Source organism: Ixodes scapularis, unplaced genomic scaffold (genome assembly GCF_016920785.2).
Source record: "Ixodes scapularis isolate PalLabHiFi unplaced genomic scaffold, ASM1692078v2 PGA_scaffold7__128_contigs__length_106722199, whole genome shotgun sequence".
NCBI lineage: Eukaryota > Metazoa > Arthropoda > Arachnida > Ixodida > Ixodidae > Ixodes > Ixodes scapularis.
In genome coordinates this window covers 38,620,700-38,635,068 of record NW_024609882.1, presented here as the reverse complement: position 1 = coordinate 38,635,068, position 14,369 = coordinate 38,620,700, and the positions used below count along the sequence as shown (strand labels likewise).

Below are 14,369 nucleotides of genomic sequence, written 5' to 3'. Positions count from 1 at the left end.
GTCGAATGCCTTTTAGCGGAATACCCTAACCAGACACTTTTCCCGCCCACAACCCCAGAGTGGAAGTGCGCCCGACGCGCCATCGCCACGGCGTTAACAGAGCTAAATTTGTGTATAGATTTAGTTTAAGAGCGCAGCTCTTAGGCGCCCGTTTGCGGCTTGAGCGGCGTCGCCGTCGCCGTCGGCGGAACAGCCCGTTACATTATGGGACGTTTTCTATAATGGCGTCACACGTGACGTCACGTGTGACGTCACAAGGGCAGCATTTTGATGCTAAATTTGGCGGCACATTTTTTCGCTAAATTTAGGGGGAAATTTTCCCGCTAAATTTTGCGGGAAAGTTTCTCCGCTACATTTAGCGGGAAAGCTTTACCCTCGTGACTTTATATGTGAAGTCACGTGTGACGTCACGAGGGTAAGATTTTCCTGCTAAATTTCGAGGAAAAAGTTCCCGCCAAATTTATCGAGAAACTTTTACAGTCGTGACGTCACACCTGACCCTCCCCTCCGTACCCTCCTCTCCTCCTCTTCAAGAGCTGGGCTCTAATGCGGCATTACAGATAATTGTAAACGTCTAATATTTTTGTTGCTATTTTGCATTTTCTTATTTATTTTATTTTCCGGCCCTCGAGACGGCCGACCAATTAGCCACAACATTTAGAGACCCTGCATTCACTGCATTCAAAAAACATTAATCGAATAAAAATGAAGCACTTAGAATATGCAAGGAGCAGAAGTACATAAAGTCGTCCGTATTTGTTTTTTTTTTGTAAAATTATGGAAGGATAAGTTTAATTAGTGAAAAACATAAAAACAAACTACATTTTTATGCTTCGCGTGTAGTACACGACAAATGATTAACCGGCCACTGCGGTTTTTATTTCGACAAAATGAAGCGGATAATATGTCAGTAAATTTTGCTTACTTTTTGTTCCACCGGTGTTTCAGTCGTGGTAAACGTGCATGTGATGATGTCGCAAAAATAAAAAAGAAAATCTTAGCGTAAAAAAAAAATATATATATATTTTCCGTTATTTTTTTTACTTGAGGGAGCTTAAATTTGTCTACAATGAATTCACCCTGTACTTTATGTTCACCACGATTGTCATATGGGATCATATGTATCTACGTTGCACCTGGGATCATTTTCTTCTACGCTCGCTTTCAGTGCTGCAGAACGAAGGGCTACGAATGCGTGCTTACTAGCCATAATGAAGTATAGTATGTTCACAGAAATGTCCAGTACTCCGATGATGATAGCAAGGAAAGTGGGCAGACTGAGTATCGGAAAGGTTCCAACTCGTCAGGCAGAAATGCTTTTTTTTCTCCTCGCCCTACCAACCGTCGGCGGTGACAAAAAAAAAAAGAAAAGCTCTTGGGGGGGGGGGGTGGATTGAGCGCACCCCCCCCCCCCCCCCCCCCCCCGTCGGTCTGTGCGCCACTGCCAGGAGGGATTGTAAATGTAGGTCCAAATTGCCGAAGCTACTTTTCAAGCTGTCTCATAATTCCCACCTGACCCCTGTCAGCCTCAAAACTACACATTCATATGCGAGGTGATCCTAACGGCGGATCAAGACAAATTTAGTCAATAAACCGGTAAATGCTTCAAAATCCGTATTTCATATCCTACAGAAGGTAAGAACCGAAAAAGCGAAGGTCTTGCGGCGTTCTCACACCTAAGGGTCTGAGAGCCGGAAATAATATCCGCAAGAAACCATAAGTCAATCCCAGTTTCGTTATTCCAAGGGTTGATAGTGATTGTTTCCTTGGCGCATATCAGCATGACATTCACTTCACGTTTAACGTAGCTTCATTTTATTCACTTCGCATGGCGGGATTGAAGTAATTACATGAATTTCAAATTCATCAATAACCACACACTCATCCGAATTCAGCAAACGTCAATTGTCCATGCATACTCGTAAAACAAACTAACCAATACCCCTGTCAGACGGGCACCTAAAAGGACCTTTACGCCAAAGGACCTTTAATGTAAATGTCATTTAGGCAGTACCACACGGCAACTCAAATGGCATTTAGCGTAAAGGTCCTTTTCGTGAACCTGAGTTCCTGCAACTCCTTCAGGACTGCTAAAGGCAGCGGTCTAAACTAGAGAAGCGAATTGAACTAACAGATCGAACCGATATCTAAAATTAATGCGTTTGCACTTTTATTATTAAAAAAGAGCGCGTTTCACGTATATTGTGTACAAACCTCAATCGACTAATACTTTTCTGTACTCACGGCTCCAGCTATGGCCTCGTCGTCGCCTGCTCGGCCAGCTCGCGTCGTCCGCTTCGGCACTTCGGTTTTCCTCCTCTCGATTTTCCTCACAACCATAGTTATAGCTTTCATTTCTCTACTTTATAATTTATCATCCTTTAAGAGTGTATTTCTAACTGGTACCGTGTATATTTAATATTTCTGTACATATATATTTCTCTATCTCACTCTCGCATGGTGCGATATGTCGAACTATCAGGAGCGTCCACGATTAGGAAGGGGTCGCCGCGCTTTCATTGGAGCGTTGACTCGACCTGGGCGCTGATACGACTTTGGGAGGATTGGCTAAAGGAGCTCCGACGCTTGCGATAAAACTCAAGCACGAACACGACACCCAGCCGAACAGGGCAGGGCAAAAGCGTAGCAGAAGCACGGAAAGGAACGTGAGCTCCGAGCAACGAGCACTAGAACTGAGTGAGCGCGGGACGGGGACGCTCAGGGTTACCGCTAATTGCCCCCCCCCCCCCCTAAAAAAAAAACAAAAAAAAACAACACTTGGGTTGAAAATTGACTTTGTGGTAATCACTGGACTGGACTTGTCATTTCGTCTCTGTTAATATATTGTTTGCTAAAGAAAAAAAAAAAAAAAAAAAGATCTATATTGCCAAAATATTATTTTTGTGGAGTGAACACGATTTGTGCATTTGAACCGAGCTACGAGGCTTCAATCGCTGTAAACATCGTCTAAATGATATTTACTTGCACGGTCTTGTACGGCAGAATGTAAAGATAGTCTTAAAATCCTAAAGACCTTTCGCGTAAAGGTCCTTTTAGGTGCCCGTCTGGTATAATCCTACTTCGTCCGGATCCAGCCGACGTGTTTATGCTTCCTGTCCCCGGTAGCCGTACTCGCTGAGCTCCACAAAAAACTCCTCCATGCTTCGTAAGCCCCTTTCGAATGCGTCGAAGTCGTAATTGTTCAGGGTGCCACCGTACTCTTCGGGCAGTCGTTCACGGGGAATGAGCTCATAAAGCTTCTCGTAGTCACGTCCGATAAAGTGAATCTGTAAAAAAAGGCATGATCAAGACACATATCTCACACTCGCACCCAGAAACGCCGTCGAGGTCTATTGGAGAAACTGAAATACTACGTTCCACCTATTAGTATACATACATTGGACCGTAAAGCCGTTGTCACACTGCTCATGTATACATAATTAGAAAGTACGCCGAAGTCGCCGCTGTCGCTACGCAGGCCTTGGCCTATTACATTCACGCGTCTTGCTTCATGATTAATTTTTCGGCGTTCTTATATTTTTATTTCTTATCTGCGGATGGATGATAAGATGCTCAGTACTTCAATATTCGCCACACCTTGCGTTTAAGATGTACATACGTAAGTGGACGTCCAGAGAAGCCATCGAGGCCTATTCGAAAAACCTGCAATAACAGACACGAGGGCCGATCCTTCGACAGTCCTCCCCAACTCAAGACTTACGACTGTCCTTTTTTGACTGCAATATTAGGCAATGATTTGAGGAGATTAGCGTCGCCGAAAGAATATATTATCTTCTTCTCAACAGCTGGCGCGCGGTAAGATAATAGATAGCTTGCATAACTAAGTGGTCCATGATTTATTTTAGACAGTAAAAGAAAGCCAATCTCCAAGGACTGTTCAAATGGTATATAGACAGAGCAAATAAACTAAATTAAAACCGTGGAGAGATTGGCAGCCATGGCTATAAATATTTGCACAGTCTTCATTTGGGTACCTATTATAGACTCCAAGGGTGGTAGCACCATCAAAAAGAAAAGAAAAACTTCAATAAAAAACGAATCGTGTGCATACCGTGCGCTTCTGGAGGTACTGCTGCCGAGTTTTGGCAAAAGTACAAACACAAAAAAAAAAAAAAAGTGGTTCCCAAATCAGGTGATTGGAGCTACGAACCGCGTTTGAGATCTGTTATGTGGGCGATATGTGGCGTTTTGTCGAACGCTGCGCTAATTTTAAATGCCAGGACGGTTTACTCGAGCATGGAAAGAACTGCTTTTCGTTGAAGGGTCTTGCTAGCTAATCCTGCCAATGTCCATATATAGAAAAAAATTGTGAGTAGCAGCAGAGGCTTTATTCGGCGTTTCGAGCAGAGCCTGCTCTTTTTCAAGGCCCCGGAATCACACATTTCTTCTTACCCTGTCCACGAGCTTCTGTTTCAAGAACAGCTTTGCAATGGAGTAGATGACCTCGAATATGGGAGGATTGTTTACGATGTATATTGCTTTCAAGCGCATTGGGTAGCAGTCCTGTAAAACAAAGCAAGTTATCGGCGAGGACATAAAATTAAAGGAGCCGCTTGGTGTTCACCGAACACAATGCCTGTGAACTGGATCCTCTATGTTTATACCGGCCTCGATTACTAGGCGCAGTTTGGGAAGAAGTGCTGCGTCAGCATTCTGCTTGTTCTCCTCCATGACTATACACGAGCACCATCTAAACACCGAGGCGGCATTCAGTTAAGTCACTCGAGCAACTGCGTCAGGAACACACACCCAAAGAAATGTTTTGTTGTTGTTGTCTTTTTGGGTTTAGTTCTCAACTGAGCTGCTAGGGGCGCGACGGTTGTATCCACTCTTCAATAGTGTGAACGAACCGTTGAGTGGCTAATGAAAGTAATCACACGTTCGAAGAAATATATTTTCTGCAATCATGACTTCTATTACATTTCCCGGTCTAGTTTAATTGTGCTGGATTTTTATGTTGATGCTTTCATGTACGACTCTTTTGAGTACAGATACTGAGTTTGAAGATATCTGTAAAGGAAACGACACACTGTACCTGACAAAGCTGAATTGACGTCTTGATCACGGAGGGTGTGTAGTGGCGAACGTGTTCGAAACCGAGTCCCTTTAGGTCCACAATGCCTACAACGCCTGCGATCTGAGTTCTTTCGTCCAGTAGGCAATATTCGCCGACCACAACACCGGTCCTGAAGACCTCGTTCAAACTGCACACCTCGGGATTCCAGGCGCCTGGAAGATCAATTGCAAAACCTGTCCTCGGTCCGGGCATTAAGTGAACTCCTCTTTACGAATAAAAAATAATCTGGCTGTGGTCCGTGCGCTGTTGGCATTTAAATGATTTCGGTGCTAGCATTTGAGCAACATAAAAGTTGATACCAATAATTGATTATTAGTAACAAACTTTTTCTTAAGGATTGTAAGCTTTCAATGGGTTCATAAAGCTAAAGAGTCCCACTAGCTGAATATGTTTAACGAGCGACATTATACAGTGATTTTTATTGTGCTTCAGCACGGAATGGCCCAAAGGGATTTAAAACTTTTTCGTAAAACACTTTTTGGTGATGTATGAAACTAGAGCAGCTGAAACGAATTAGCTTGAAATATGGGAACTGTGGGCGGCAAATACTGGAGGAAAACTTTTTTTGAGCGTGGTGATGGAGTTCGGCACCATGACAGAACAGCACACGACAAAACAGCACACGACAAAACAGCACGGTCAAAACCGCACGCGTCAAAACAGCACAGCGTCAAAACAGCACGGCGACAAAACAGCACGCGTCAACATAGCACGCGACAAAACAGCACAGCGTCAAAACGGCGCAGCGACAGAAGAGCACGTGCCAAAACAGCGCGGTGTCAAAACAGCACAGCGTCAAAACAGCACAGCGACAAAACAGCACAACGTCAAAAGGGCACAGCGACAAAACGAAAGGCGTCGAAACAGCACTGCGACAAAACAGGACATTGACAATATAGCTAGGGTTTGGCATTTTCGGTTTTTATTATTTCTAAATTCGGTGTACATTTTTCGGTTTTTATTCCAAACAGAAATTTTCGGTTTTTGCGGTGAATATTTGTAGACTCATAAACTTCTCGGTTCTTTTCGGTTTAGTGACGAAAACCAGTATACTGACGAGAATGCAGTATTAAAGCGTTTGTTTAAAATGTATGGTGAGTAAACCAGGTAGGTTGCTGTCTGTGGCAGCCGACGTGACCTGTTCTGCAAGGCGCGCTGGGACCCTATCGTGATCTGACATTATCGTCGTGTGCTCGTATTTGTACGTACACTGGACGTACATGAGCTTTACTACCACTTCGGTTCGAGAGGCAAATATCAAAATCCAGAAATGTGCAAGCATTGTACTTAGTGCGTTTTTTCCCCATTTTCACGACTGCGAGGGGTGGCAAATTCGCGCCGACCACAGAAACGACAATAAAACAATCGTATGCATGCCCTCCTCTAGTAGACGGAAGCTAGGGGTGTTAAAAATGTGCGGCATTTACGGACGTTCTTGATTTTCATTGTTCAGTTCATGATTAAACTCTTTTTTTTTTTTTTTGAACAAAGAATGCGCCACACAAATTCATATCAGGTAAAAAACTCAGATATCGTCCTGAAGACCCCTGGGCCCCCGGTGCTTTTGTTGAACGTTGAACCGATCTCGGAGACAAGCTGGAAACTGCGAAAGGAAGTGGCATATGGTCAGTAATGAGTCCTACCATAACCCCCCCCCCCCCCCCCCCCCTTTGCCTCTCCGAACTCCCTCGAAAATACTGACCTTTTTCAGTTAAAACCGAATTTGAAAAAAATAATTCGGCGTACTTTTACCGGTTTTATTCGGTTTAAGCCGAAAACGCTGAACCCTATGTAGTTAAAAAAAAATGTATGTCTCAAAGTAGGCACTGTAAAGAAATGGAGGGTCTAGGCCAATTTGTCGAAAGCCAACTCGTCGAGGGCCAATTTGTCAAATCCGTTTTTTTTGGGAGCAAGTTCGGAGTGGCACATGAAGGCTCGATGGGCGCATGAAGGCTCCCTGGGCGGTACCGAAGCCTTTGCTTGTGCGTATTCTGGCGATTTCTCGAGCAGTTCTGCTAATTATGACGCGCAAGTTTGCTGGCAATGTCGTCAGCAACAAAAAAAAAAAGGAATTAATCGGACGGGATAATGTTGTCGTCAATTGTTAAAAAATAAAACAAAACAAAAAAACAACAGAAAGCGTCTGCGGCAACAGTGTGCTCAGCCTATACTGTACGGCAGCAGCATTGAGGCTGTGGCATGTTTCTGCTTCTGCGGTTTCCCCTCGATCGAGGCCTTTGTCGGAAATAATCTGTGAATTTAATTCAAAACGACTTCTCGCCTGCAAGCTGCAGCCGCGTGTTTCCTGGACATATTATTCACGGCGAATGAACCGCGCAGAATCGGCGCCAATGGTATACCTTGAATACGCTCGACATTAAAGTCACCTAATCTTACCGGCTCTATCAATGCATCTGTAATCGGCGCATCTCCCGCTTTTTTATTTTTTTTTCTGAAGGGGGGGGGGGGGGCGGGGGGGGGGGGGGGTTAGGCTTAGGTGGTAATTACGAAACGACGAGTACTGCGAAACCTTACCGGACCGCCGTAAACCAGACGGGTCATAACTTGAACTTATGGGTTTCTTTTCCCCAATAACTTTTCCGCTTTCGCTGGTCTTACAAAAAAGACCAGACAACGCGGCCAACATCGACGCGAAAATATCACCTCTAGCTACCCAATATCTTCAAGTATGCCCCCATCCTTTACAACCTAGCGCCAAAAAAATGAAAGGGTCAAGGAGGTTCGAAATTATTTGTGCAGAGAGAGTGAAGAGCGCGCTCGAAGTTGCTACATGCGTGCTGTTTTGTCGCTGTGCTGTTTTGAAGCCGTGCTGTTTTGGCACATGCTCTTTTGTCGCTGTGCCGTTTTGACGCTGTGCTGTTTTGTCGCGTGCTATTTTTACGCGTGCTGTTTTGTCGCCGTGCTGTTTTGACACTGTGCTATTTTGACGCGTGCTGTTTTGACCGTGCTGTTTTGTCGCGTGCTGTTTTGTCGTGTGCTGTTCTGTCGCGTTCCCATGGAGTTCATATTGCTTCAAGATAGCTTGGAGGACTTAGGTCAATTCCTTCATTTGTTCGTCAAAATCGTTCAAGCAATTTATATCAACAAAAGCAATGAACACTAATTATGTGCTAATTAATGAATTATTTGGACAAACAACTTCCTTACAACAAGAATCCAGACTGTGAGATTTGGTAAGGCTATACTTCTTATTCTTTATAAGTTATTTCGGGAGTACCCCAGGGAACCGCGCTGGGCCCGTGGCTCTTCTTTATTTAGATTAATGATATTGGTAGCCAACTTATAAGCAGTGTTCATTTGTTTGCCGGCAATGTTCTTATTTATGGCGCTATTAACAATGAGGCTAATTTTAATGCTTTGCAAGGCCACCTATGTTTGATTGAGATGTGGCGTGCGAAGTGGCTCATGTCTATTAATCACCTTAAATAAAAATATGTTTTTTTTCTAAATCGCGTAATCAACCGACTTACGCTTGTCAATTTGCTATTCTTTCACTAACTAACGTTTCTTCTAATTAATAATATTGTGGTGTTCATTTAAGTTCCGACCTGCCATGGAAGTCTCACATGTAATACGTCGCTCCAAGCACAAATGAAACCTTAGTAATCATAAGAGGCCATTTTTATCAAACTTCGCCACACGTCAAACAGATGTCGTACTGAATTCTCGTTAAATACAAACTTAAATATGCCTCTACCATCTGGAGCCACCATCAGACTTATCTCTCCGACATGTTTGAGTCAATTAAAAACCGCGGAACTTGCTTTATTCTATACGACTATTCAACCTCAAGCATTTCAATATTGAAACACTCAATCTCATAACGCCCTTTTAAGGACAGGCACGCTATAGACAGGCAATCTTTTTTTCGTGATTTGTTTTACAGACATTGGACTGATCCTGAGTTCTTTCTCACCAGCTAATCAGGGGATTCACGGACCTGTCACCAGCTAATCAGAGGATTCACGGACCCTTCCCAAAGATGACAGCGCCTCTACCGGCTTGACTCATCAAGGCGACGAACCCCGTGACCAAGCTACGTGTCAACCTCATCACCACGACCAAACACAAATAATTAAAGAAGAAGGCGTCGCAAGGAACACCGCGGGATTCACGCCCTTCACTCTAGCGCTCATATCGTCAATATCGTTACAGGTGAGCGTAAAGGCTCCGATGCTCGATTTCCTTCTCTTTTTTTAAGTGACTGTGAGTCTCCACATTGCAACCCTGCATTAGCTCTTTTTCGTTGTGCTGGGTGTCGAGCTCGCATCGGCTATTTTGTACTTAAGAAGAAAACGTCCTCGACTCAACATACAAGGATACTACATCTGCCTGTCAAAACTATGTTCTAGTTTGTGAAACTGTTCATGGCAGCTATAGCAATATTCACGGTTTTGGCTTCCGCCGGAGGCATTGAGGAAAACTCAGGCCCTGCACCCACAGAAAACATTTATAAGCAGCAGCAAGCGGTGAAGGCCCTGATTGCAGTATCCAAACAACATCAGCAAGAAAATTCTTTAAAGTTAGATCAAGTCAACAGCGGCATCGCTGCCCTCGGAGCCTGGGTCTCTAGTCTTGAAGTCCAAGTACATGAAATTTCTGAAATTCAGAATAAATGAAGTACCATAGAATCAACAGTGAACAGAATCAAGTCCTACTCGATATCCTTTTGTGATCATCTGACTGAAATGAGCAGTGTTGTTGACGACATGGCGAACAGAATGAGGCGAAACAATTTAATATTAAAAGGACTGGAAGAACTGGAAAACGGGAAGTGGGATTACCAAAAGCATTGTTACTGGCTTTGCACAAGAAAAAATGGGAATTGTTTGGGGAGAAATTGAAAGGACTCATGGTTTGGGTCGAAAACAATCGAAAACAAATCGACCCATAATCGTAAAATTTTTTCGTTTCCAAAATCAAAAATTTTCTCGGAATCATTTCAAGATAAAAAATGTAACACCGCGAAATCGAATCTTTGAAGATTTTTCTGATAAGGTCCACCTTGCGCAGCAGAAGTTCTAGAAATTTGACGAACATTTTAGAGAAGGCGGAACGAAATACAAAGTTAATTTTAACAGGCACATGGCGATACACAGTCGTATATTTATGACCCAGATAGTGATTCCGTTGTTTTACTTCGCACGCGCCGAGATTGCAGCACGCAGGATGACTTACACATTGTAAACCACAAGTCCCCGAATCGCACTGTTCGTGCTAATTTTTCTTTTATTGCTGCAAACATTCGAAGTTCTTCATCTTAACAAGATGAACTTGAAAACATCACTTCATCTAGCAAGCCTGACGATATTACTGGCCAGAAATATGGCAAACTCCTGATATAACAAATGACCAACTCATTTAAATTGATCATAAAATAATATTTGAAAAGAAATAAACCTGGCTAGGTACAGTGGTATGATCATTGCGACCAAAAGAGCTGTATCACGGTTTCCAATTGCATGCTTATCCGATATTGAAGTGCTATGAATTCGTATCAAGTTGTTTTTTTCGCTTTGTCTTAGTCGGTGTTTGTTACCTCCCGCAGCATATCCATCGCACATAATTCAATATTTCTTTGTATCACGCATTGGAACTGTAACCAGAAATTTTCCCAATGATCATTGCTTTTTTGTTGGCGATGCTACCTATTCCGAAATAAACTGGTCGACACTAACGCCCCGTCCCGACTGTGCAAATTTTCCCCGGTGTATTGAGCTCCTTTCTTCAATTAGTGTATTTGTTATTTACCAGATGATTACCACAGCAACCCGTCATACTGCTATACCGGATTTATTCCTCACCTCTGATCCAGAATGTGTGACGTCTATCACTATTATGATAAGTAAAGTGACCACACTCTGATTCATGTTCAAACGTCACAGAAACCTAACCGCCCCACAAATATTCCTGAAGAAATGTTTGTGTTTTCGCGTGCCAATATCGATGGGATAACGTCGGCAATAATGAACTTCTAAATGTATTACATGTCATCCCATAGCGAGAGATCCGCAAGTCAAAGCTAGCTCCTTATTAAAAACACGTTTGTTGACTTACCTCACACATTTGTGCCAAACACTGCTGGAACATCTGACTGTGTATCTTCCTGGTTTTCCAATAATTTTAAACGTATGTTGAATTAAGAAAAGAGTATACTTATACGCGAATGGAGCTGACTACTTGGCTGCTTGGTCATCATATCGCTCCTGTGCAAATGCGAAGTAAAAAAAAGTGAAATTAGACTTTTTTTTCCTGTCACCTTACATAAAATTCTTTCAATGAACCCCAAGAGGTTCTGGAAAATAATATATCCAAACAGACTATAAATATATTTTTTTAACGATCAATGTGAAATGCTTTGTGGTGATTAGGCTGCCAATTCGTTAAATTCATTCTTTTCCAGCGTCTTTACGCCTGAAATCTTTCCACTCCTCTCCTACTTTCCGTCTTATCAGAAAATATGTATGCCTCCTAATTTATTTTGTTCCGAAGGGATCCAATGACTCGTCTTCAAACAGCACCACTGCATATGGCGGTATATCGGCCAAACTTCTAAAGCTCTCAGAGCACTTACCATCAAAACTATTCAGCGCTCTTTTCCAACAAGTCTGAACTCTGCTGACGTACCATCTGACAGGAGACAAATAAAATGTATCGAACTACAGACTTATTTCACTCACCAGTTTACCCTCAGAGCTTATGAAACATGACATCCTTTCTAAAATTCCCTTAAACTAGGATCAATAGAATTTGGTTTCCCAACCAACAGGGTTCAGGTTGCAAGTAGCGCTCTGTGGTGTGTGTCTCTCCTACTCATCCGTCGTTTTTAGCGCTTTTAACCCCTAAACATGTTCAACCAACTAGCCCAAATCCAAACCCTTCTGCAATATCTACCAAGCGCACATTTAATCGGATATGTTTTTTTTTCATGACGTAAAAAACTATAGTACCTCAGACTTCAGAAACATATTTTGACATTGCGTAGATTAAATTTCTCCTCGAACCAGTAATCCATGGGAAGTACAGCAATTCCGGTCATATATAAAATCTTTCCTGTTTATTCCCTTCATATCTTCCATTACAGATTCGAATGACTTACCAGACGATATATTTTCTAACACAAACCACGTTGAATTGAACGAAATTTCCGAGCATCTATGTCATAGACTGTCGCGAATTTCTTTAAATTCAAGGTGGTCTCTGTTAGAAAATATCTCGTCACACTATAGACTCTATTGTGTGATTAGTCTAAAGTTGAAAATTATAATTGTATAAATGTCGGGCTGGTTGTGCCTCTTGGGTATATAGCGCCTATGATTAAAGAACTAGTTTGGTCATATTGTTCTATTTAACGAATGTGATTACCGTCCACCCTCTCATGTAATGCGTCCCCAAAAGACGCCCGTTAGGTAAATAAATAAAATGAAATGATATATCTCCCTTCGACGTGACCATTGTCATAAGCTTGAATTTCCTTTTGCCAGAACTAACACTTGTAAAACTGCACCCCTCATTTCGTGAATAAATAGGTAAAATGCAATACCGAAATTTCTTGTGACAATAATTTATATTCCCTTACTTTCAACAGAGCTCACACTACATGCGTTTTCCCACTAGAATGTTGCAAATAATAATTGAAGGCGAACAGCGTTTGATAAGTTGTTCTCTACTTTTGTATTAAAGTGTCTCATGTGTGTATATTACCCCTTATTTAATACTAATGCCCCACTGGGGCCCTTAAGCCATAATAATTGAAATTAACTGGAATCGACAGGCTCCACCAAAGCAAGTTTCTGACTTTAATACGCAAAATAATAAAGGAGCATAGGGTATGACTGTCCGCAGCGATTTCTAGATAATTCGTGCTTATACGAGACTATGGTTCCATCCGTGGTTGTATGATATCTAGGCGGCAATCCATTTCTTATGTTCTATGTAAATGCGTTTGATGTCCGTGTACTCGTTCCTTTCAAAACTGTATTGCATATACATCTATGAGACTCACCCGACTTGAGGACACCTACTAGCCTTCCCAGATGATCTCGTTCTTCGAGCAGCGTAAGCACTTTGCTTTGGCGAACTATAGCGTCGAACATAACCTTAGATGGCAACAAATCCTGGAAGATGTCTTGGTGTAGTTCTCGAACGCGGAAGTACTTCTGGATCGTGCCGAATGCTTCCTCCACGCAGTGTTTCCGGGCACGCAGGAACTTAACCAGGAAGGCGTCATCAGACGGACACCTGAGGTCCGACTGAGCTGCCAAATGAAATGGACATAGCGGTTCACTGGTACAATCCTTTGGTGCGAGAACTTTCTAAACGCTATTGACAAATATTATAAATGCCATCGAAAGCTGTCTGAAGCAACTTCAGACTACTGTTGTCTGTGGCAATTTTCGAAGGAGAAAACATCGCACTTTTTCGACTTCCAGCTCGAGCGAGCTGCTATTTGCACCACCCTAAAAGGCGACGTAAAAGTACGCTTAATCTGCAAGGCAGACGATCCCCATATTTTCCTCGTCTCTCAGGTCTTTATTCCATACGACTTCATCAACTCAAAGAGTGCTCTTGCATAATTAAGCGTAGTAATTCTGCATTTTAGGTTAGGCAGTTTTTGTTTCATGTTTTATCGCCATGAGTGATGACGCATAAGAGTCCCATCCGGAAACAATATTAGAAAAAGCTTGAACTAGAAAAGAGCACGCCAGCTTGGCCTTTTCTTAACAGGACAACCACTAATATTAGACCTTCCATCACTTTAAGGCATTCTAACTATAACAACTTAAACTTGCATAATCATATTTCAGTTTGACATCAAGTTCGTCGTGAGAAATATATCTTAAGTTTTGGTACAACTGTGATATATGCACTGTATTTAAAGACGTTTACTTTAGTTGTTGAGTTAGTTACTCACACCTGATGGCCGTCTTATTAAAACCAGTCAGTCATTTATAAATGAACACCTTGAACTGACTTAAATTTAATTTAGTACTTCATGTGGCTTATGTATCCTCGTAAGCAGACCCGACATAATGTCGGTGTTTCACAGGTGCATTCTTTGTGGCATTCGTTTCCTCAATTTACCATGGATGAGCTTTCGCAATTCCAAAACTGTGTCCCTCCTCAGCTGCGGCGTTTCTCCGAGCTCTTCATAGGCGATGGCTTCAAAGTCAAGTTGCATTCTCCCTGCAGCAGAGGCATCCACCGACGCTGACGTAAGACGCTGACGCTGCATCAGCCTCGGTCTCCG

General features: G+C 42.6%; 2 protein-coding genes across 4 annotated transcripts in view; both read right to left on the bottom strand.

Moving 5' to 3' along the window:
• The window catches only part of LOC8027329 (alpha-tocopherol transfer protein-like), a 36,710-nt gene extending 33,979 nt beyond the window's left edge, over nt 1-2,731 (bottom strand). For both annotated transcript variants that reach the window (XM_040218187.3, XM_040218194.3), the window contains exon 1: nt 2,245-2,731. In XM_040218187.3, coding sequence (XP_040074121.1) covers nt 2,245-2,355 — 111 coding nt within the window. In that variant the 5' untranslated portion in view covers nt 2,356-2,731. The remainder of the gene's footprint in view (nt 1-2,244) is intronic.
• Nucleotides 2,732-2,853: 122 nt separating this feature from the next.
• LOC120846439 (alpha-tocopherol transfer protein-like) lies at nt 2,854-14,369 on the bottom strand. Of its 2 annotated transcripts, XM_040218204.3 has the most exons (5): nt 14,204-14,369; nt 13,125-13,376; nt 5,057-5,250; nt 4,414-4,524; nt 2,854-3,287 (listed from the first exon to the last, which is right to left on the bottom strand). In XM_040218204.3, the coding sequence occupies exons 1-5, from the start codon at nt 14,352-14,354 to the stop codon at nt 3,105-3,107; spliced, it is 891 nt and encodes a 296-aa protein (XP_040074138.1). In that variant the 5' UTR covers nt 14,355-14,369; the 3' UTR covers nt 2,854-3,104. The 2 variants fall into 2 exon arrangements, with proteins under 2 accessions (XP_040074138.1, XP_040074142.1); XM_040218208.3 differs by lacking the exon at nt 4,414-4,524.

What these genes read in the sequence shown, in the direction of transcription:
- LOC120846439 (XM_040218204.3), bottom strand. Translation starts at nt 14,354, where the DNA reads ATGCAGCGTCAGCGTCTTACGTCAGCGTCGGTGGATGCCTCTGCTGCA. An exon ending in ATTGCGAAAGCTCATCCATG is followed by an intron (nt 13,377 to 14,203) that starts GTAAATTGAGGA and finishes TTCATTTGGCAG; the next exon opens with CTCAGTCGGACCTCAGGTGT. An exon ending in CGTCAATTCAGCTTTGTCAG is followed by an intron (nt 4,525 to 5,056) that starts GTACAGTGTGTC and finishes TTTGTTTTACAG; the next exon opens with GACTGCTACCCAATGCGCTT.